The sequence below is a fragment of the Gallinula chloropus genome (assembly GCF_964237585.1).
Source record: "Gallinula chloropus genome assembly, chromosome: 2".
Classification (NCBI taxonomy): Eukaryota; Metazoa; Chordata; class Aves; order Gruiformes; family Rallidae; genus Gallinula; species Gallinula chloropus.
Genome location: NC_140086.1, coordinates 94,988,175 through 95,009,870, shown reverse-complemented (window position 1 = coordinate 95,009,870; position 21,696 = coordinate 94,988,175). Strand labels below are relative to the sequence as shown.

Sequence of the window (21,696 nt, the reverse complement as noted above, 5' to 3'; positions counted from 1 at the left end):
CAAAGTAATCTCAAAGATCAGACATGACACCATTTCTTCCATTTCAATAGGTAACAGTTTCATCTCCTGTCCATTTAATTTTCTGTCTTTGATATCTAAACATAATCTCCCAAAGGAATTCACTTGACACAAGAGCACTCAAGCCTGAAGGTGATGATACTAAAACTAAGATAAACATAATACTAGTACAGATAAAATAATGCATTACAGTATACTTGTTTGTTCTAAAGCCGTTGATACATGGGTAGCGTCTGTGGTACTTTTTACTATTTTCAACATACGTCCTTAAAACCAACTCAAACATGCATTTTCCCAGCTCCTTTTCTGTTATAGTTAGGTTTTCATACTGTGCTCACCAGCACTTCTAGTAAAGGTATGCTCTGTCACTTCACGTGCTGGAAGAGATCACACAGGCAAAGCATACATCTAATAGTTTCCTCAACAGAGCAGTGTTGAAATTGCACTGAATGGCCATAGAACTTATATTTCTCTACTAATCTTTTGGGCTGGAATTTTGTATGGTGAATGTGTTTAGGCTTTATAAAGGAAAATATCTAACAAGGGAATTCTTATGCTCCACATTTCAGAAAGTGCCTGCTGGATGCCCAGCTTCAGATAACTAAATAGGGAATGATTTTCAGTGGGTGTAGATTCACCTATTTCTTAAAAAAAAAAAAAAAAAAGTCCTTTTGAAAAGCCCTTTTGATTAGTCTCACCTCAGGTCACTGTATCTGAAATTACAGGCTACCAAAATACCATTCTGAGGTCTGCATGAAAAGCCCTTGACTTCTTTTTTTTTGTTGTTTAGTGGAAACAGAGAAAGACCCAATGACATCTCCCATCCTTTCACCAAATACATGGAATGGAAGGAGACCCTCTTTGATGTTGAGCTTTGTTTTGTGTACCCCACAAGGGATGCTGTGTGTTTTGAAGTGTATCATACTTAAAACAATAGAGTGTGGTGGGGGTTTTTATTCTTCCATACTATAATATTGCTTTCATCCTTAAAATTAGTCTCCCTGCTAAATCTCCACATCTAAATCCTTTCTACTGTCTTCCAGCCCAGACACTGATGGAATCTGAAGTCATTCCTGACATGAGGCTAATTTACTTAGTCGTTCCAAATAATGACGTGAGAGGGATTATTGCAAAGTAGCACATACCAAGGCTATTTGAAACTGGGTAGCAATAAGGCTTTTTCCTGTGTGGTATTGTGAAACAACTTCCTAGGGTAATGAAGAAGGCTTCTCTCTAATCCTGGCGTGTCTGAGCTATCAATGCCTTCTCAGTCATGTAGCACTAATAGTATTCCACCAGTTTTCATGAGGTATCCACTGCTTATTTAACCATCATTGTCGCTTTTGTTTCTTACCAGAAAGAATTTCCGGTTCCTGAGCAGTTCAAGACAGCGTGGGATGGATCCAAATTGGTCACTGAACCTGCAGAGATTGTGGGCTAACTTCCTAAAACGCCATACAGCACTCGCTGACCGTGACCAGACCGCAGCCAGCAGCACAAACAAAGCAGCAGTGTAAAGAACTAGAAGCAGCAGTAGCTCATACTGCTGTGCTAGGCCTCCAAGCATTAGCTCTGCATGCTAGGGACAGCACCACATCTGGCACGCTTCTGTTAGGCATCCCGGCGTTTTCCACGCTTCCACAGAGTTTGCCTTCACATACAGTTTCAGTTCTAAATGATGTCACGTGAACCTAATGGATTAAAACCCCCACCCTCCAGTCACATCACTGGTGTGGAATACTGTATACGTTAGGCCAAAATGCTGCATGATACACTTTGTTATCATCTGGCTTCCGTGCATTCCTTTTCATGTTTCTGCTTATCAAAAACAGCATCAAGACTTCAAGATGGGTTTGTTTTTTTTTTTTTAACCTATTAAGCAATTGCTGTACAATGCAGTAAAAATGTACCCCTAGAAAGTATGCACTTCCTTGCAGTTCTGGGAAGATCATAATGGGTTTTGTTTTAAACAAGAAAAAACAAATACAACTTTCAGCAATTTATGGAAGATTAAAAAAAAAAACCAAAACCTGGTATTTTAATCACTTTTCTACTATGTATATTTAGAAAAACCCAACGTTTTCTGTGAGGCAAGATTTTATTATGATCCACAGGCTTGATGTTGCCCTCTCATTTCTTGCAAATTAGTAATTTGTCCTAAGATAAAGTGTCACCTAAGATAAAATCTGGCAGCAATTAACATGAAGGGTTTTGCTCCTTGGTTTTCTTCCTTTTCCCTTTCCCTTTCCCTTTTCCCTCTCCTCTCCTCTCCTCTCCTCTCCTCTCCTCTCCTCTCCTCTCCTCTCCTCTCCTCTCCTCTCCTCTCCTCTCCTCTCCTCTCCTCTCCTCTCCTCTCCTCTCCTCTCCTCGCCTCCCCTCCCCTCCCCTCCCCTCCCCTCCCCTCCCCTCTCCTCTCCTCTCCTCTTCTCTTCTCCTCTCTTCCTTTCTTTTTTCCTTTCTTCTCTTTTTCTTCATGAGATAATCCCTCATTCTTCAAATTTTCACATTGTATCTTGCATCCTAGTAGTGAGGTGAGTAGGTCTAGGGAGGTGATTGTGCCCCTGTACTCAGCATTGGTGAGGCCGCACCTCGAGTGCTGTGTCCAGTTCTGGGCTCCCCACCATAAGAAGGACATTGAGGTCCTGGAGCAAGTGCAGAGAAGGGCAACCAGGCTGGTGAAGGGGCTGGAGGGCAAATCATATGAGGAGCTACTGAGGGAGCTGGGGATGTTTAGCCTGGAGAAGAGGAGGTTGAGGGGAGACCTTATCACCACCTACAACTACCTGAAGGGAGGTTGTAGAGAGGTGGGCAATGGTCTCTTCAGCCAGGTGACAGGAGATAGGACAAGGGGAAATGGCACAAAGCTGCACCAGGGCAGGGGCAGATTAGATGTTAGGGAAAAATTCTTTACTGCAAGAATTGTCAGGGCCTGGAACAGGCTGCCCAGGGAGGGGGTTGAGTCACTGCCCCTCGGTGTGTTTAAAAAAAGGGTAGATGAGGTGCTTAGGGATATGATTTAGCATAGGATGGGAATGGTTGGACTCGATGATCTTAAAGGTCTTTTCCAACCTTGTGATTCTGTGAGCCCATTCAGAAAACTGAGGGAGGTATGTATGTCAGATACCAGCTAGTTTCCTTACTAATAATGTTCCTTTAAAATACTGCTACTGTACCTCATAGTCATCAAAAATATCTTCCAGTTTCTTTCCCATATTTGTAGGACTTAATTTGAAATATGTCCACAAAACAAAGCCATAGATTCATGTCATACTAATTCTGAGCCCAAGTAAAGGGGTAATTTCCCTGTTTAGCCCTTTGATTCTACTTTATAGTCCCTATTGTACATGCTTTTTTAAAAAGGTGGTGTTGTATACATCTGTACTATTTTAGCACATAGTACAAATAACATTTTAAAAATTTTAAGTCAGCTTATGTTTTTGATCACTTGTAATACTTTGTAACAGTGAGATGCTTGCAGAGCTAGTTACAAGCTAAATTTTGTGCCTAATTTACCTTGAAGTACATTCATTCTTGAGGGTTTTTAAATATATCCTTGATTGTAAGCCCTATACAATACAAGCAGCAGTGCTCAGTCTGTAAGGTTTTGCTATCTGATGTTTAATCTAGTTGTATAATGTGTTTGCTTTAATACATACCATTTTTTCAACAGTAAACTTCTTATGAAATAAAAAGGAAGATGTACTTGTTTAAATACGAAGTTGTTCAGAGCTTGCTGTATTGCAGTGTTTCTCCTGTATGCTTCCTCCTCCTTAAATGCTGTTTCAGAAGCTTGATTGAGAAAACATAGCTGCTCCTACCATTCCATTAAGCATTATCACTTCTGCTGCCATAATCTAGTTGACAGTGAGTGGAGGGTATCCTGCATGCCAGCAGACAAACCTGCAGTTCCATGCCTATGAACAGACAGCTGGGAGATGGAGCTTTTCATGGGTAGCACTTCCAGCTGCACCCCTGTCTTCCAGAGATTATGTCTAGGAAGATGATCACGACATGGTGCAAGCTTATAAGGTTTGCCTTCTATTTTTAGCTTTTCCCATTGCTTCCCTGTGTGGCTTTGGATGTGTCCCTCCTGTGTTAACAAACTCCCCAAGCAGTCCCCTCCCTATTTCACTAAAAAATGGGCATCACATACTTGTCATGATAAAAGGATTGTTGAAGGACTGTTAAATCCTTAAATCATGATCATAATTTGTTCCATAAAACAACCTCATTCTGGAGCATTCTGACCTGAAATACTGACTTGTTTTCATCCAGCACCAAATACGGATCAAGTAATTATGCAACAACAGGAAGCTACTTAATCCTTTGGAGGTGTGATACAAACCAAGAATCAAATGCTTGATGAGAAACAGAAAGCAGCAAGACAGCTCTGAATCACTGCACAGACAAATGCTTTTAGTCCCTCCTAAGAGATTTGACACCCCCCTCAAAACCAAACTGCGTGAAGGCTGGTCTGATTATTCCTTTAAATGTTTGAAGGCAAACTCCCTTGTGGGGAGCCTTTCTCTCCAACACTCACCATCCTGCAACATGCAAGGCCCAAGGATGTTTTTTTGACTGGCTTCTCAACAGAAAGAAGTTTTGCACAGTAACGGTGAGCGCCCGACAGTCTGAACACACCTAGGAACTTTGCCACAGGGCAGATGTTTAAAAGATAAGGAAGAAGTTCCTGCATGGACTGACCCAGGGTGATTGCTCCAACTGGAGAAAAGGCTAACAAATCCATCAATTATTGGACACCAGAAAAACAGAACAGAAGAGAGAGTTTTAAATATGCAAACAGCTTTTCTCCAGTACTCTTAGTAAACTACATGAAAAAAACATCTAACCAGCTCTTTTCAGTTCTGGTCCTCACCAAAAATGTTTGTCATACATTTGCAGTAGGTTGGACTGTTCTTTTCCCTGCAACCTGTCTTTCACTTCAAAAATATAAAGGAATGCTAAATAAACAAAATAGATCCAAGGTTCTGATTCTACCCTACATTAATTTGTGTATAATCAAAGGTTAAACACTCATTTTCCAAAAAAAATGAAGTGTACCTTGAGATAGAAACAGTCAACAAGCTGCAGAATGATGATGTGATGAATCATCCCAACCATGATCAATTGTGTCCACTCGATCTTCAGCAGCAAGTCAGATCAATGCTTAGTGGTTGACTCCAGCATGGAATGAACTGCTACATGCTGTGCATCCCTAAGGTCCTGCTAATCATTTCTTTTAGCTCCATGCTGTCAGGGAAGAGATGGCCCTTGATTTCCAGCTCTACACTGCACTAAAATTATAGTTACTCTCTAAACCAGTGCAACTGTCAAAACAGTGTGGATATGGGTATGGAACAAATGTGTATGGTGTAACTGGCCAGTTCAGTTTTATAAACCTGCATAGGTCAAATATTCAGCGGTACAGGTGCTGTCAGTCAGCCAGCAAAACACATGTAAAAGAGAAAGAGAATTTTTTACTAAGCATTAAAAGGTAAAAAGCCTTTTTTTCCTATGGAAAGCTTACAAGGATCTCATATTTTCTTAAATAGAACCTCTGTAAAAGTACTCATGAAGTTCAACAAGGAGAACTTCAAAGTCCTACACCTGGGACAACCAACCCATGCACCAGCATATGCTGGAGGGCTGCTCACCTGGAAAGCAGCTTGGCAGAAAAGGACATGGGAGTGCCGGTGGATACCAAGTTGAACACGAGCCAGTGATGTGCCCCCGCAGCACAGGCAGCTGATGGCATTCTGGCAGGTTGAGGAATGTGACCCTTCCCCTCTACTCAGCACTGGTGAGGCCACACCTAGAGCACCAAGTCCAGTTCTGAGCCCCTCAGTACAAAAGACACATGGACATACTGGAGAGAGTCCAGCAAAGGGCCACAAAGATGATAAGGGGACTGGAGCAACTCTCCCAGGAGGAAAGGCTGAGGGAGCTGGGACTGTTCAGCTTGGAGAAGGCTCAGGGGAGACCTGTTAATGTGTATAAATACCTCAAGTATTTATACCATTTATACCACTCTCCACAGTGGTGCCCAGTGACATGACAAGAGGCAACAGGCATAAACTGAAACACTGGAGGTTCCCTCTGAACATCAGGAAACACTTTTTCAATGTGAGGGTGACAGAGCACCAGCACAGGTTCCCCAGACAGGCGGTGGAGTCTCCATACTTGGGAGATGTTCAAACGCTGCATGGACACGGTCCCGGGCAACCGGCTCTAGGTGGCCCTGCTTGAGCAGGCGGTTGGGCCGGGTGACCTCCAGAGGTCCCTGCTGAAGCTCAACCCTTCTGTGATTCCGTGATACCTGCTTAGCTATTTAGAATATCGGCTACTGAGGGTTGCGGGGAAGCGAGCAGCACTGAGGCAGTGACGGCCCGTATCCACCAGGTGGCAGGACCCGGCCGAGGCCCGGCCCTCGCAAGCTCTTGCGCTGCTAATGGCAACAGTACTCACAGAGGACGTGCCCGCCGCTTTGCCCGCCGCTTGCCACGCAACTGGGAAACTCTACTCTCCTAAAAGTCACCCTAAGGGCATTAAAAGATTACTTTGATTGTGAAAATCATCGTCTCGGTAAGAGGAGAAGGGTGATGAACAAGGAAGAAGGAAAAAACTTACTTGTTCCCAATGATTAATTTCATCTTTTGGGGTTGTTTTCACATGCTGCCAAGCCTATGTCCATTTAAAGCACATTTGAATAAAGCTCACCTGATTGAACTTGAAAGCAGCATTCAACAGAGCTGCTGAAGGTAAAGGGGTAAGTAATTTCAAGTCTACATTTGAAAATGAGCTATCTTTTCAGTGTCCTAGGGAATTAGGCACTTGCTAAGGCTTCCCATTGCCATGGTTAGAATCCAGACAAACCACGCTTGTTCCTGCTGTTTCCTGGGTCCCCAGAGTACCTGGATCTTCACGAGTTCCTTCAGTGTTACTGTACTATATGCATGTCTATAAGCCTGTGCATCACTTTCCTTTCCCAGAGACCAAAATTCTGTCCGTTTGAACTCCTTCAGGGCCTCACCTCCACATGCACCCTTACTGCATTCTCCTAACAAGCTCTCTGACTGGAGTCCCCCTAAAATGGAGAAGTAGCTGCCACTTTTTTTCACAGGCAAATGGAGGTAATGCTCACTCCATCACATGATGTGCTAGCAGCAGAGCAGTTAGGAACATCCATCCTGCTGGAGGAGATCTGAGCCCACCACTATGAAAATATATTGCCCAGAAGTAGCTACTGCCCTCAGAAGCTGCCAACAAACAGGCCCCTGACATATGAAGCTGTCCTTAGATTAAAAAATCATAAACAACACTCCCCAAGGAACATTCTGACTACCAGAAAATGAGAACCTGCTCCTTCTCTATGGTTTAAATAATCCACCACCCAAAACTCAGTGATGATCTTCTAGGCTGAACCCTGCTTCCCTAAGCCTTGCTGCATGCCAAGGACCCTACCTGATCACCACTGGCCACCAAGAACTCTCCTTCTACAAACCCCTAGTTCCAGTGCTTCTTCAATGGAGGCACACTTGCATTTCCTCTTGGGAAACACTTTGGAAACACTTTGGAACATGATAGGGAATTAGGTAACTGCTAAGTGCAGTATTCCTGAGTAAAGCTGTTCTCTGGCTACTCTTCATTCAAGCCAGGCTAAGGTAAAAGACAAATACAGGTATTTATACACAGCTCTCAAGTCAGACAGTACTGGCAGAAAGACAGTGACATGAAAAATCAATGTACCCTCTAAGATAAAATTAGAAAAGTTCCTTTCTTTCTCTCCAGCTGACTTGCTATTGCCTTTTTATCAACCATTAACTACTAGGATTCTGTTCTTCCTCCTTTACACCTGAACTTGGATCTAGTAGACAGAGAATACCTCTCAGTGGACCACGGTAACTTTAAGAGCCAATTTCTCCTTCCAAACCATCAGACAGATGAAACAGATCAGTTTCAGGGTGAAAGGCTAAACTGACTTGACTTGAGACACAGTTCTGCCATTTTTCTACACTGAACTTGGCTATTTGCCTCAACAAGGGGTAAGGTTCTCACTTTGTTGACTCTCTATGTATCAGTAGTGAAGAATCTCTTTAACCAACATTTGCATTTCATTTCACTCTGTACACAATCATACATACTCGATACAAATATCTAAACATAGGCTGCTGGGCACAACAATAATTAACCACTTTGCAATGACAAGAGGTTGCTGTTGATTAATGTCCAACAACTCTCATCCAAGAACTCTTTAAAAGAGCTCCTATTATTAGAACACTTCAGCACGATGCAAGAGATGTGATCTGAATCCCCCAAGCAAAGGAAGGAATTGAACTTCAGTTTCACACAACCGGACGAATGCTTCAGCGATTCCTTAGTTTGAAAAATTGTTTTAAAATCCTGCCTTAAGAACAAGATGCCAGAATACATATTAAAAATGAGCAAAGACACATGCCTGTAGCTCTGAACAACAACTAGATTTACAGCAGACCAGTGCTCTACTACTTCCTGTTCACTGTAAGAATTGCCCACTCGGGCTTTTCAGCATTACCTATAGTTGAAGAGCTTAAGATGGGATTCCAGATTTTCCTTAAACTTTAACTATTCCAACATCAGTTTTATGTGCTTACCTCCATCTTTTGTTCCAGTTCAAAACATTTCCTCTTGCCTAAATCTCGTTTCTAGAGAAGAGGATACTTAACTGCCACAGCATTCTACCACTTATTTTCATCATCTAGTACAATGAACTACCCAATATTATCTCTGTGCCTGATTCTGCTGTCTTAAAAGAAAGCAAACTAAAGTGGGGAGATACTGGCGCTGCAGAAGACTGCAAGCAATCTCATAACGTGTGGCAATCTGACACAGCTATGAAAGAAGACTCCCTAAGCTGTGAGTTCCCCACCACTGTCAAGCCCTGGTGTTGCAGCACCTCTATCATATGCAACACAGAGCAGAATAATCTGGATGTTTGCAGATATTGTGGGTCTTCTGACTGAAAAATTTTGGGATGAAGAATTATTACATTGTCTCTGATGCCTGTTACTCCCCTTCTCTCTGCTGTCAGTGATTCAGTTTCACCTTGAATACCCAACATAATCCTACAGTGAGTTCTACCTGGTTATGCCTGTGTAATGCTGCTGGTAACCCAAAAATTCACATGTGATTGGTAGCATTATATATGAAGCTTGTGAGATCTTGTAATTGTACTTTAAGGCCTGGGTTTGGCTTGCAAAACCCGTGGCTGCACACGTGCACACAAACTCCACCCCCTCCCATACACACCACTGACATCATTTAGTCCTGAAGGGTCTGTGGTGAAAATCCAATTAAAAGAAAATTAAAGAGGTGGTAACTGAGGAAGAAGTGAAACATCATAAAGGAAGAAGCTCTGCTACGCTACTTTTACTGTCAGTTTTCCAAGCTAGTTTTCCTACTAGGAGTCAATAGCTGTTTTAAGACCATGTTTTCTATACAATTGTCTACCTTCCTTCCTTCCTTTGATTCATCATTGTCCTTCCTATTCATGCTAACACTTGCTATGTTTCCCAGATAATTCACCCGTATCAATTCCACCCAGGTCTGTGTTTCAAAACACATGCCAGTGTAATTAGAACCATATTTACATAATGAGTGCCAGCACCTAGCAGAACTGCATTTAATTAAGATGGTATGGGTTATTCGCTAAGCACTTTGTCAATTCACCTCAGCTTGTCTATATGAAAGACTTTCTGTGCAGAAAGCTCTTCAGTTTTTAAATGAGTTAGGGTTACACGGGCAAAGAATGTATTTGTTTTAGTCTAACAGAAAGAAAAAACTTCTGGGGTTTTTCAGCCATGCTACTTGCTGTGTTAAAAATGGGAAACGCTGTCTTTAACAGTATTTATTACTGGTTCACTCAGTATGGAGCTATGCCAATATCTGTGTTACATGGAACATGTGGACTGTTTGAGATGCTTCAGGAACCTTCAATACTAAAAATTAAACCTGGAAAGATGTGTTTAAATTTGCTGTAGGGCTCCTGGCACTTGGTTCAGGTTTCTTTTGTTTGTTTGGGTGGTCTTGGTGGGTGGTGGGGTTGTTTGTTTGTGGGTTTTTGTGGGGGTTTTGTTTGGTTTTTGGGGTGGCTTTTTTTTTTTTTCCTCCACAGGAAGAACATGGTTGTGATCGGGGAAAAGATGACAAAGAAGAGATAGGAAAAAATTAGCGTTTAGCCACCAAAACCAAAATGCAGAAGTACACAACTGAAATAGCTGTTTCACACTTCTTCTCTCCCCAAACAATTTCAAACCAATTGCTATAAGCGAAGTGTTAAGAGTCCTGGAAAGCTGACGGAGGACAGACACAGCAGCTGTAACCAGGAGGACAGACACCACAGCCCAGCCCAGAAGCAAGGCCTTGCCTTGGGCTGATGGGTTCATCTACCAACCTGCGGTCCAGGCAGCATTCACAAGCCCACTGAAGGAGCAGAGGGACCCTGGCGGGTGGCAGTTCAGGCTCTGGTTAGGACCGTTCCCGTGGCTACAAAAGCCCAGAGCCCCGGGGTCGGTGGGGCTGCTGGCGGGCTACCTGGGGAGGTGTCAGGCCAGGAACACGCGTCAGTCCTGCAGGCACCGTCGGTGCGGGGGCTGCTGCTGGACTCGTACCTTCACTGAAGGCGGGAGTGCCCTGCAAAGCACCTTCGCGGTGGGGCCAGGCAGCCACGGAGACTCGCACAAAAGACCGGAGGCTCCCTCTCCACACCGCAGCACGACCTGCTGCAGGGACTAACCCCGCTCCCCGAGGCCCGCTAGCACAGCTGCTGCCCGGCTACGAGCCCAGACCCGGGCCTTGAGCTGAGGGGAAGGGCAGCCGCGGGAGGAGCGCGGCTTCGGGAGCGCCCCCCCCCCTCCCTCCCTTTCCCGCCTCACTCAGGGGCAACCGCCGCTCCTCGCGCGGCCACCGCGCGGCGCCCGCGAGAGCAGCCTGAGCGGAGACGCCTCTGGCGCTCACGCCAAGGGAAGTCTACGCGCCTCCTGCGTGTCCGCTGGCGCCGGGAGACCACCCCAGCAGCTCGGCCCGGGCCGCTCTCAGGGCATCAGCCCTTCCCCGCCTCCGAGGCTTCCTTTTTACCTCGAGAGCGCTTGGGCCCGCCCGGGGCAGATCGCGTCCCTGCCTTCGCGCTAGGCGATACCATCTCACGGAGGGGGGGGGGGGAAGGGGGTGGCACGGTTCTTTCCTGGCGCAATTGCAGAAAGGGGTTTTAGGGAGAATGGTACGCTCCGCGTCAGGCTGTGTGCCCGCAGGACTCCGCCTAGTGTTTGTCCGCTTCGTTTGCTTCCTCCCCCCCCCCCCCTCCTCCGCGGCGAATGGGAGAGGCGAGGCGTTTCCCTGGCGCATGCGCGGTGAGCGTAGGCAGTCAGTGTCAGCGGGGATGGAGGAGATGGCGGAGCCCGGTGCGGGCCGGGCCGGCGCTGGGGCGGCAGCCACGGCGGACGGCGACAGTGAGAAGAACGACAGCGTGAAGAACGACAGCGTCGCCGGAGGGGAGGCCGCCGCTGCGTCGTCGCTGCCGTGCTCCCCTCCGGCGGCCGTCGGGGGCGAGGGTGGCGGGGCGAAGCCCCTGAGCGCGGCGGAGTACGCGCGGCGCGTCCACCAGTGGCTCTGGGACTCGTACTGCGGGTACCTCAGCTGGCAGAGCTGCCTGCCCGCCCTCCTCGCCGCCTCCGCCGCCGCCTCCGCCGCTCCTACCGGCCCCCCTCGCGTCGCCGCGCCGCCACCCCCTCCCTCCTCGCCGCCGGGGGCGGCCGCCGCCGCTGCCGCCGCCGCTGCCGCCTACTATAGCCCCTTCTACCTCTTCGCTCCGGCGCCAGCTTATACGGCCGCCGGGCCGGGACCCCGCGCCGCAGCAGCAGCCACCGCTGCCGCCCCGGCTTGGATGGGAGCGGCGGGCAGGTTGACCCCCCTGCCCAGGGCGGCTTCCAGCAGCGCCACCGGCACCAGCGGCAGCAGCGCCCCCAGGGAGACGGGGCGGCCGGCAGGTGAGTGGGGGCGGGCGGGGGCCGGGGGTCTGTTTGGCGTGGGGCGGAAGGGGGCGGCCGGCCTGGCCCTTGGCACGCTCGGTGTGGCAGCGCCCGAGCCCCCGGTTAGCCGCCGCCTGCCGTGCGGGGCGGGCAGGGAGCTGGAAACGGAGGCGTCGCCTCCGCCCGTGCCGCTGGCTTGGTGCCCGCGGCGCTGTCGGTCTCCGCGGGGCCTTCCGCCGGGCCCTCCGCCGCTGTTCTAGGAAACGGTGTCTGGAGAAGGAAGCAGGGGGGTTGCCGCGGAGCCGGGCGCGTAGCTGTGCCGTGTCGGAGGTGACAGCTCGAATCCCGGACACAACCCAGGCTCGAGAGGGCTGCCTTGTGCGTGTGGCGGCTTTCGTGCTTGCGAGACGTTTGCGTGGGTATGAGGCGGTTTAGGTTTTCCAGTGAAACTTAAAGAGTTGTGGTTACAGGCCTGTGGTGCAGCTGGCTTTAAGCACCCTGTTTGGATGATGGGATGAATCTAACCGTGTCGCTTTCAGTGGGCTCTCGGTGCTCAAATAACATCACTTAACGAAACTGGAGCAGAGAAATAGAAGCATGCTTACATTCAGCAGGCCAGGAGCAGGTCCCGAGACGAACAGAAGCCTGCAGTCTAATGGCTATAAACGCTGAAGACTCTGCATAGCACTGTCTCTCTTTATGTTTGTTCGAGACAAACTGATGGTGTGAGAGAGAAAACCTGGAGCACCGATGTTTCCTAACAAGTCGAGCAGCGCATAGGTGACGTTCTCTGAATGTTTGTTGTTGCTTTGAGTAACAGAAAACCGTGGAGCAGAACACTGATAAAGGTCTGGAGAAAAGATAACTGTCTTTTTTTTGCTGCAGGGCAAAGTACAGCATTACTGATCTGTAACGTTATTTGCAAGCTCAGTGGCTGGGTGTGCGGGGAGAACGTGTTTAGTTGCTTTTTCCTTCTTTGGAAGGAAAGGAAATCCAGCTTCTGATCTTGCTGCTTTCTTGCAGTGGTGTTTGAACAAGGTTCTAAGACAGAGTAGTGTTTTATTTCATTATGCCCTGATCCTGAGTTGTAGATTGCTTATAAACAGCTGTTGACAGCCATTGGAAAAGGGGATATGGACAAAGGCTAGACTGAAGAGATTCTTGGATTTTCACCTAGTTCTTTAGGAACTAATTCCATATGTTAAAGGTAATTTACGGCACAAATAGCACATGACACTGCTGAATGTGTTTATTCTGAATACTAAAGACTGTTGCAACACCCAGCCTTCTTAAAGGAACCCTGTATGTGATGGGGTGATATGCTGCAATTACAAACGAAGACTGTTGTGCCGGGGTGCTTTGGCTCCAGATTGCACATGGCTGTATTTGGAACAGCTCAGGCGATTAGGGCTCGCTCTGTTCTGCTGCAGCTTATTGCCCACGCAGCAGGCTTGGCAGGGCGGGTCATGTATCTGCCCCTGCAGTTCACATCCCGGCGTGCTTATGTAAGACGACATTAGTGACAGCTGATGTTAGTGTTGCACGTTTTCAAGTGGGATGTCAAATCGTGGAGTCAATAACCGCCTCTTCCAGTTCAGTCTCCCTGCAGGTGTGTGTCAGGGAGCCCATGTTAACCGCGCTCCCGGCAGTGGCAGGCACTTCAGGAACAGTCATCGTGGTTTAGGAAGCTTCCTCCCCTCTCCCCCTCCTTACTGTGAGATTACAGCTCTCCTGCTGGGAACAGCCGAGCACAGCGTCTGTTCGAGTCTCCCTTGCTTTGCCTGGCCGACTAGCCCAAGCCCGTGGTTGCTTCCAGTTTAGTGTAAGATCCCGGGCTTTGTGCTGAGGATAGGTGGGTGTTGCGTTTGGCTGTCTCTGCTGTAACAAAGAGTAACTAACCCCTGGCGAAATCGTGGGGTTTTGATAGGAGGAATGTCTCGAATCACTGCAGTGGAAATCTGCCAGAGCCCGAGGGTTGCCAAGGTTCCTTAATAGAGCGGAGGTTAACATGATTTGAATGCTTACTTTCTTAGCCCCACTTAACAACTGAGTAAGTAAGAAGCTGAGTCTAATATATTCAAATGAAACTGTGCCATTAACTTCAGCGAATGTGTTCCTTCTAACAGAGCAAATGAAAGCTTTTATCTGGCGCTGTGTGCTCAAGCCAAGACTGGGGAGACCGACTGTGCTCCCTTCTGCTGCAGTTGAAGAATTTTAGTTGACAGCTTGAGCATGCTTGGACAATGAGCTGAATCTGTTTCAGTATTATTTAGGTAACAGTCAAGCCACGTGATAATACTGATTCGAAGTTATCAGTGTAACAGGTATGACATAAAGATATATAAACTGAGGTACGCTAAATAAGTACTTGTTTTTACCTAATGATTGCTTGATTATACATAGCCCAGTTAAAAGTGCCAAAGTGCTGTGGACTTTCAGCTTTGCTTCCACAGCTTGTGGGTCTCAGCAGTTGGACTGTGGAGACTTACTCTAAGTGCAGTTTGATGATGTTTTTTGAGATTGGAGAGAGGAATGATTCTCTTTACCCTCTCTTTTCCTGCTTTCCCCTGTACTTGGGGGTTTGCCTTCTCAGATACACTAACACAGTCACTGTTCTCCATAAGTTACACCTAGCAGGCCTTGGGAATTTCTAAATGAAGTTTTGATGTCAGCCCCTGCTGGTTTCATGTGAGCAGTCGTGTTTGGTTTTGGGAAGTACAGAGAGGTAGATACTCAGATGAAATTATTTTGCAGTGCTAGTCCTTGGCAACTTTCAAGAATATTTTGTTGCTTTAATCATCTGAGGCATTGCTGGCAGCAGAGGCTTGTGAGTGTGATTACTGACTCTGCGCTTGGCCGGATAAATGGAGGAAGTACGTCGGGTTTTCTGGCCTGTGGCAGGGCACCGGTATTTATTACATTGAGATGACTCCAGGAGTGATTGTCAGGTGTGACTGGCATTTTTATCTGCTCCTATTTCTGGGGCTGACTTGAAACAAAACAGGCTGTGTTGTGTACTTTTAGGGAGCCAGTACTTGGTACAGATGGAAGCCTTACTGCTGAGCCATACATCTAACATGTAACGTTGCCTTTTACTTCAACTCTCAGATTTACTGAAATCTGCCTCTCTGAAGCAGTTTTAAAGAAAAGAACACAAAAATTGATGCATCCTCAATGTACTTTGGTTCTTTAGTGGGGTGGGATTTTGCCTGTAATCCTACTTATGAAAGGACTCGGGACTTCCCAGGGAGTTTGATTTAAGAAGGTTCTTGAACCTCAATTTAAATAATTCAGATCACTTTTAGTCCTGTCCTTTTAGAAGTAGGAACATGTGAGCTGAGATGAAGATCTTGGTACTGTTTGTGCTGGGAGGCTGATGTGAAGGGTTCTTTAGACAACCAGTCACGTTCACTTTGTGTTAGTGCAGCAACACCAGGGTAACGCTCGCTCTTTCTGTTGCAGGTCGGGAGTTCGTTATCCCTTCGCTGGCACACAGGTTCATAGCAGAGATGGTGGATTTTTTTATTCTGTTCTTTATAAAGGCAACCATTGTTTTAAGTATTATGCACCTCAGTGGAATAAAGTAAGTCAAATGATTTAAAGCTTTATTATGTGCAGCTTTAAGCCCTTTGTGCTCTTTGAGGTGTCATGACGTATATGTGGCAATGCTTACGCAAGTGGTGGCACTTAGTAACTGTCAGGAGTCGAGGGGAAAGCACTGCTAGGTTAACCTCCTTTCAAATGCTTTCTGATTTTGGGTCAGCTGATGGAAACAAAAGGATTTGTACAGGTGTTTTCATAGGCTCACAAAGTCCTTATAAGGGCAGATTAGACATTTTTTAAAAGTACTCTAAAAATGTCAAAAAAACCATCGTCAAATAAATTTGTTTCTCAAACAGCCTTTAAAAATACACTGGATCTGGCTGGGCTGCAGTTAATTTTCTTTATAATGTCTCCTAAGGTGCTGTGGTTTAGATTGGTGACCAAAACAATATTAACTCACAACAAAACAAAAAAATAATTCAGATCCTGCATGTCAGATAGGTATGTACTTTTAAATTACAGCCCAATTGCTAGGAATGCTGCCGTGCTGGGTTTCTTAAAAAGTACTGTTTAAGTGCTGCGTGTATCAACTGTGTGTTAGACTGAAAGATTCTTCATTTCACATTCCTGTACCCCAGTGTAACAATGAGTTTTAAAAGTTGTAGATACATTAATCCTTAGCACATTGAGCTTTTCTGCTTTGGGTTGGTGTAATTAAATGTTTTAGTGTGATTAGGAGGTGAGAGCTTGGTGTATCCAGCAATTCTGCTGTACAAACACCTTTCAGAATCCAAGTTTTCTGCTAAAAGAACCTTCTAAAAAGGTGGACTGACTGTGAACTGATACTATGCAGATAACATTTTTCAGGCACCTTAAGCAGCTGCTTGAAGGGTGTGTGGAAGAGAGTCAAGTCCAAACCAATAAACACGTGGGTGTAAATGATCAGTGGTTGTTGTTTGGATAAGTGTGGGGTTAAAATGCCAAACTCGCAGTTCTGTTCAGTTGCCAAAATCTCCAGCTCTAACCTGACAGCTGGTGCTTCCATCTTGGTTTTAGTAGGCCCAGAGTGATACAACATGCAGCACTGGAAAGATGGGGAGCAACTGTGTGAATATTGCTTCTGCAAAGTACTGAAGGTGACAGAGAGGGGGAATCTGTTTCAGTCCCTTCGTGGTATATTCAATACTGCTACTTCTGTGAGAGCCAGTGAGCTCTTTACAAGTAACTTCAGAGAAGCATTCTGGATTGTTGGAGGGTTTGTTTTTTGTTGGTTTTTTTACTTGTGAGATGTGGTGTCCTTGAGGTTAGGCTGAGGAGTTGTCATGGGAAAAAATATGTCCTTGCAGGCTCAGGACAGAGACTTCAGGCCAGGGGTGCATCAAAGGGAAATGCAGGTTGTGCCACGCTGTTTTTGTAATTCCTTACATTTTCAATCCTTAAGTCTGGACAAAGAGGGCAAAGTAGTACAAGCACAGATGGACTGTTTTGAAGTGGGACTGTTTGTCTGTTTCTTTGTTAGTAATAAATCTCACTTGGAGGCATGAGTAAAGTGTCCTTGCCTAAATGCATATTGCAAACATGTCCATTCCAGGGGTCAGGTAAGAATGTTAACTCTACAAAGTTTATCCTGTGACTAAGCAGTCCAGTCCAAATTGATGCTTAGCATAGCATTGTCAGGGAAAATGACTGAAGGCTTCAACTGCTTTAAGTTAAAAACTTCCTCTGGTGTGCCAAGGTGCTTGCCTGGAGAAGAGGATGGTGAGCAGTAAGGACTACTGAGAATGGGGAGCCCTGGTTGTGCACGGGAGGGTCAGTCTCCCTCACTTGCTCAGGGGGACTCACACCTTCTCCCTCACACGGAGTGAAGTGGCTTTTTTCTTCTTCTCTTTTTGTTTTTTTTCTTTTTCCCCTGGAGGGTTCCTGTAGGAAGAGACTTGTGTGCCTTGCATTTGCACACAGTTAGGTGGTCACATGCAGAATCTCCTTTTTTACTCTCCCAAGAAGTGTGAGAATTTTCAGAACAATTCTGCAGCTCCCTGCCCTGGGACACAGCTGTGCAGAAGCAGTAATGAAGAACGATCTTTTCTTACTGGAAAAGACAAAAGAAAGGAGGCAGCAACTCGGAAGGAAACCTGGTGTTCTGAATTTTAATGGCTCGTTTAGTATCAGGGAAGCCAAGGAGCTCTTTGTTTCCTAATGGAGTGAATTCTGGCATTAAAGGGGTAACATTGGTGTTGGGGGAAAGGTGGTTTTAAAATTCAGTCTTGTCTTTGTACAGGGACATCTCTAAATTTGCCATGCATTACATCATAGAAGAGATAGATGAAGATACATCCATGGAAGATTTGCAGAAGATGATGGTAGTAGCTCTCATCTACAGGTTGTTAGTCTGCTTCTATGAGGTAACTGCTCACAAACGTGAACTTGTGTGATTAGCAGTTGTTAAATCATAGAACCACAGAATCATAGAATTGTAGGGGTTGGAAGGGACCTCAAGAGATCATCGGGTCCAACCCCCCTGCCAAAGCAGCTCCCTAGGACATATCACTCAGATAGGTGTCCAGACGGGTCTTGAATATCTCCAGAGATGGAGACTCCACAACCCCCTGGGCAGCCTGTCCCAGGGCTCTGTCACCCTCACTGTGAAAAAGTTTTTCCGCATGTTGGTGCGGAACTTCCTGTGCTCCAACTTGCAGCCATTGCCCCTTGTCCTGTCCCCACAGACCACTGAAAAGGGGCTGGCTGATTCCCCCTGCATCCCCTGCTTCAGATAATTATAAACTTTAATTAGGTCCCCCCTTAGTCTTCTCTTCTCAAGGCTGAAGAGTCCCAGCCCAGTTCTGTTGTCGTTGGCCTACAAAGTAAATCCTCTTTACGGTGTTTTGCATGATGTGGCAGCCCCTGCCGCTCACGTGGTTTTGATGAAAACCAAGTTTGCCAGACCAGCGGGGTGCTGTGAGGCACTGACACAGCTTTCCTTCCACAGATCATCTGCATTTGGGGCGCGGGCGGAGCCACCCCAGGGAAGTTCCTGCTTGGGCTGCGAGTGGTGACATGCGAGACGTCTGTGCTGGTTGCGCCCAGCCGTGTGCTGGTCATCCCCTCTTCGAACGTCAGCATGACGACGTAAGTGCCCCGGCCGCGTTGTTGATAGTGAGGAGAGCATGTGATTCAGAAGGCAGTGCCCCTTCCCTGTATTGTTTGCCTTGGCAATGAGGAGATGGCAGGAGCTACCGTTAGATTCTGTGATCTAAGAACGAACTGGCAGTTACGCAGTGGCGCGAGTAGTTTTCAGGTTGGGTGGCAAAATGATCTCCTCTGAACCCTGGAGATTGATTTATTTTGTTTTTCATGCTGCACACAACTGAAGCACGAGTTTGGTGGTATTGGGCTACCTGCTGATACAAGCAGGGAAGCAGAAATAAGGCACTGAATGTTTTATTTTTGTTCCAGGTCCACAATACGAGCTTTGATCAAGAATTTTTCTATTGCTTCGTTTTTTCCTGCATTCATCACGCTGCTGTTTTTCCAGCATAACAGAACAGCCTATGACATCGTAGCGGGGACTATTGTGGTGAGGAGAAACGGAGTCAGATGATGCCGAAACATGAAATTTCCAGACTGGTTTTGAACGTCCCTTCCCACCCCCAGTTAACAAAGACCTACCCCAAAACTGCAACCGAGGTGTCTATCAGAATCTTTTGCCCAGATCAAATGGGAACTGCTTCAGAAGCTGAAGAAAATGCTTTGCTCCGGTGTATGATGCCGGCAGCTGATGGGGTTTTTTTTTTTCATAAATGCCAAAGAAGTTTGGGAGAAAAGATTAAGTATTAAACCCAGAAGTATTAACCTCTGATTGAAGAGAAAGGAGGAGGCTGTATTAGCTGCAGAAGGGAGCTGTTCTGTTCATCAGCCTGTGGAAAGCAGATACCTGGACATCCTTCACCCTGAAAGAAATGTCACTCCTACAGTTTTGGATGTTGGCAAGCCACTAGAACATTCAAGTTGTATTCCAGGTAGTTGCCCAAGTGCTGTGATTATACTCTGAGGGGACAAGAACTGAAGTATTAGCCAGTCAGGCATGTATTAATTAAATTGCCACGTGTGTAGAAGGAGTTTGAGCAGTGGCTATCATGTCCCTTATTATTGCTTCACAGATTATAATTACCTCACCTCTTCTAAGTATTTAATCAGAACATTGATGTGAAAAGTTTTTTTTTTTTTTGCATGATTTGTCTCGAGCGTTGTCACTTACTTCACCTGTCAAAGCTAATAAAGAGGTGAAATAACAGCTGCCTGTTCTCTGGGAAGGGGGTGTTACGCTGCAGTGTCTGTGAATTGGTGTGTCAGCTGCTTTTGGAGCTGTGAACAGGAGAGATGATGCCAAGGGAAGGGAACTCCTCTGCTTCTGCTGGGAGTGAAAGCACTTCTCTCTTCTTGCATCTAACTCCAAGCAAAGCACCCGGCTGTTTCAGGAGCATGCAGAAACTATTACCTGAAAGGTCACTTCCACTTTACAATTCTGGCTTATTGTTTGTATATTTAGAATAACTTAATAAAGAAGTCTTAATATTTTGCATGACGAGATAGCTTTAAGATGTGTGTGTTCTCATGTTACTGTCTTGGGAGCAGAAGGTAACTGACCAGGTTCATGCTTTATTCTGAACTCTTAAGCTTTAATTTGTGTAGAGCCCAGTTCTTGTGCATCCGTCCCTTTGGTGTAACTTGCTGCTCAGTGGCTGAAGTTCCTACCCTGCCTTCAGTTGTGGACAAGGGTGTGGCTGACAGTGGGAAGGCTGGAGAGCTTGGTTCTACTTCATCAGTAGTGCGCTCATACCCTGCAGTATTTTAGCCTGATAGGTGGTGTTCTTCTGTTCATAAATACAATTTTTGTGTATGTGGTCTGGTCTCCATTTATGCTGTTTCAGGACCAGATCCACTGCTTAATAGTGGGAGAATGACATCATTCTCTCAGCTCCCTCTCCAGAATGACGTTGCTGTCTTAATTCTGGAGAACTGTCAGAGACTAAAAAAAAAAAACCCAAACAAAACCAAAAAAGCCCCTGGCCAGAAACCCAGTTTTAATGTTTCTGTCGCCTCAGTGTGTCAAAATACCTCATTGCATTGAGGGTTACTAGTGCTTTATGCTAACAGCTTACTAATAGGGGGGAAAAAAAGGATTTAGCATCTTGAATGTGTCATTAGCCTTAGATGGTTTTGTTCCTAAGTGCTACATGTGGGCACAGTTAATAGTTGTGACACAGCAATTGGCCTGAGAGAGGCTGGGGCTGCCAGAGTGAGCTCGGCTCTGTCCCGGGGTGAGTATTGCCTGGTTACAATTCCAGTATGACTCAGAGAACTTTGGTCTAGTTACTCCAGTGATTACCTAGAAACTCGGAGTTGAGATGGAGGGAGGAGGAGGGGAAAAGTAGCACAGTTGGCTAGAATTTTTTTGCTACCCATTCAGGTGTAAGGGGAAGTTTCTTCTTAGCCTGAAGAAAGCAGGGAGAAAACTGCCAGGCCTGTCCCGAAATGTGGATACGGTACACTGGTGTGAAGGCTGGCTGGTCGTTCGCCCCTCATGCAAGCTGCACTGAGGTGCCAGAGCCAAGGAAAAGTGAAGCTTGGGGCACATTTCAGACTTACACATCTGGAAATAGGTAATGGCATATAATCTCTCCAAAGCTGCAGCGTGCCACTTGGGAGTAGCAGCTTATGTGTGCACTTTTCAAGTCAAGTTGCTGTTTTCTGTCTATAGCAACAGGGACTGGAGCTCTACCCCTGTAAGCCTCCCCCCAAAACAAAGGCTAGCATTTGTCCCCCCTCACATCTAGCCCAGGGTTAGCAAAGGGCAGCTGAAGCCACACAAGCAGGGAGCAGCCCTGGGGGCAAGAGCAGAAGCAAAATCCCGCAGGGCAGCAGAAGGAGGTGGGTAAAGGCAGGTCCTCCCAGTTCTGCCTGAGGCAAGCCCCAGCTTAGCATGTCACCTGCACGCAAACTGCTGCGGCTCAGTGAAAATTCAGCCATGGTCCCCACATGAACAAGGGCAGCTCCCTCCCCTTGACTCAAGTAATAGCTGTTCCCTAAGAAGCTACAGAAGTAGAAAAAAACCCCAACTTACTCATGGTTTACA

The 21,696-nt window shown here is 46.3% G+C and overlaps 2 protein-coding genes across 3 annotated transcripts in view; both read left to right on the top strand.

The window, feature by feature from the left end:
* Window positions 1-3,732, top strand: part of CAP2 (cyclase associated actin cytoskeleton regulatory protein 2) — a 68,904-nt gene extending 65,172 nt beyond the window's left edge. For both annotated transcript variants that reach the window (XM_084260397.1, XM_084260398.1), the window contains exon 13: window positions 1,376-3,732. In XM_084260397.1, the coding sequence (XP_084116523.1) occupies window positions 1,376-1,459 (84 nt within the window). In that variant the 3' untranslated portion in view covers window positions 1,460-3,732. The remainder of the gene's footprint in view (window positions 1-1,375) is intronic.
* Window positions 3,733-11,395: 7,663 nt separating this feature from the next.
* Window positions 11,396-20,148, top strand: FAM8A1 (family with sequence similarity 8 member A1; the record flags this gene model as incomplete). Its single annotated transcript, XM_084260198.1, has 5 exons — window positions 11,396-12,038; window positions 15,483-15,603; window positions 17,842-17,965; window positions 18,550-18,689; window positions 19,017-20,148. 5 exons carry the CDS (start codon window positions 11,396-11,398, stop codon window positions 19,159-19,161), a joined length of 1,173 nt encoding a protein of 390 aa, XP_084116324.1. The 3' UTR covers window positions 19,162-20,148.
* Between the last annotated feature and the right edge of the window lie 1,548 nt (window positions 20,149-21,696).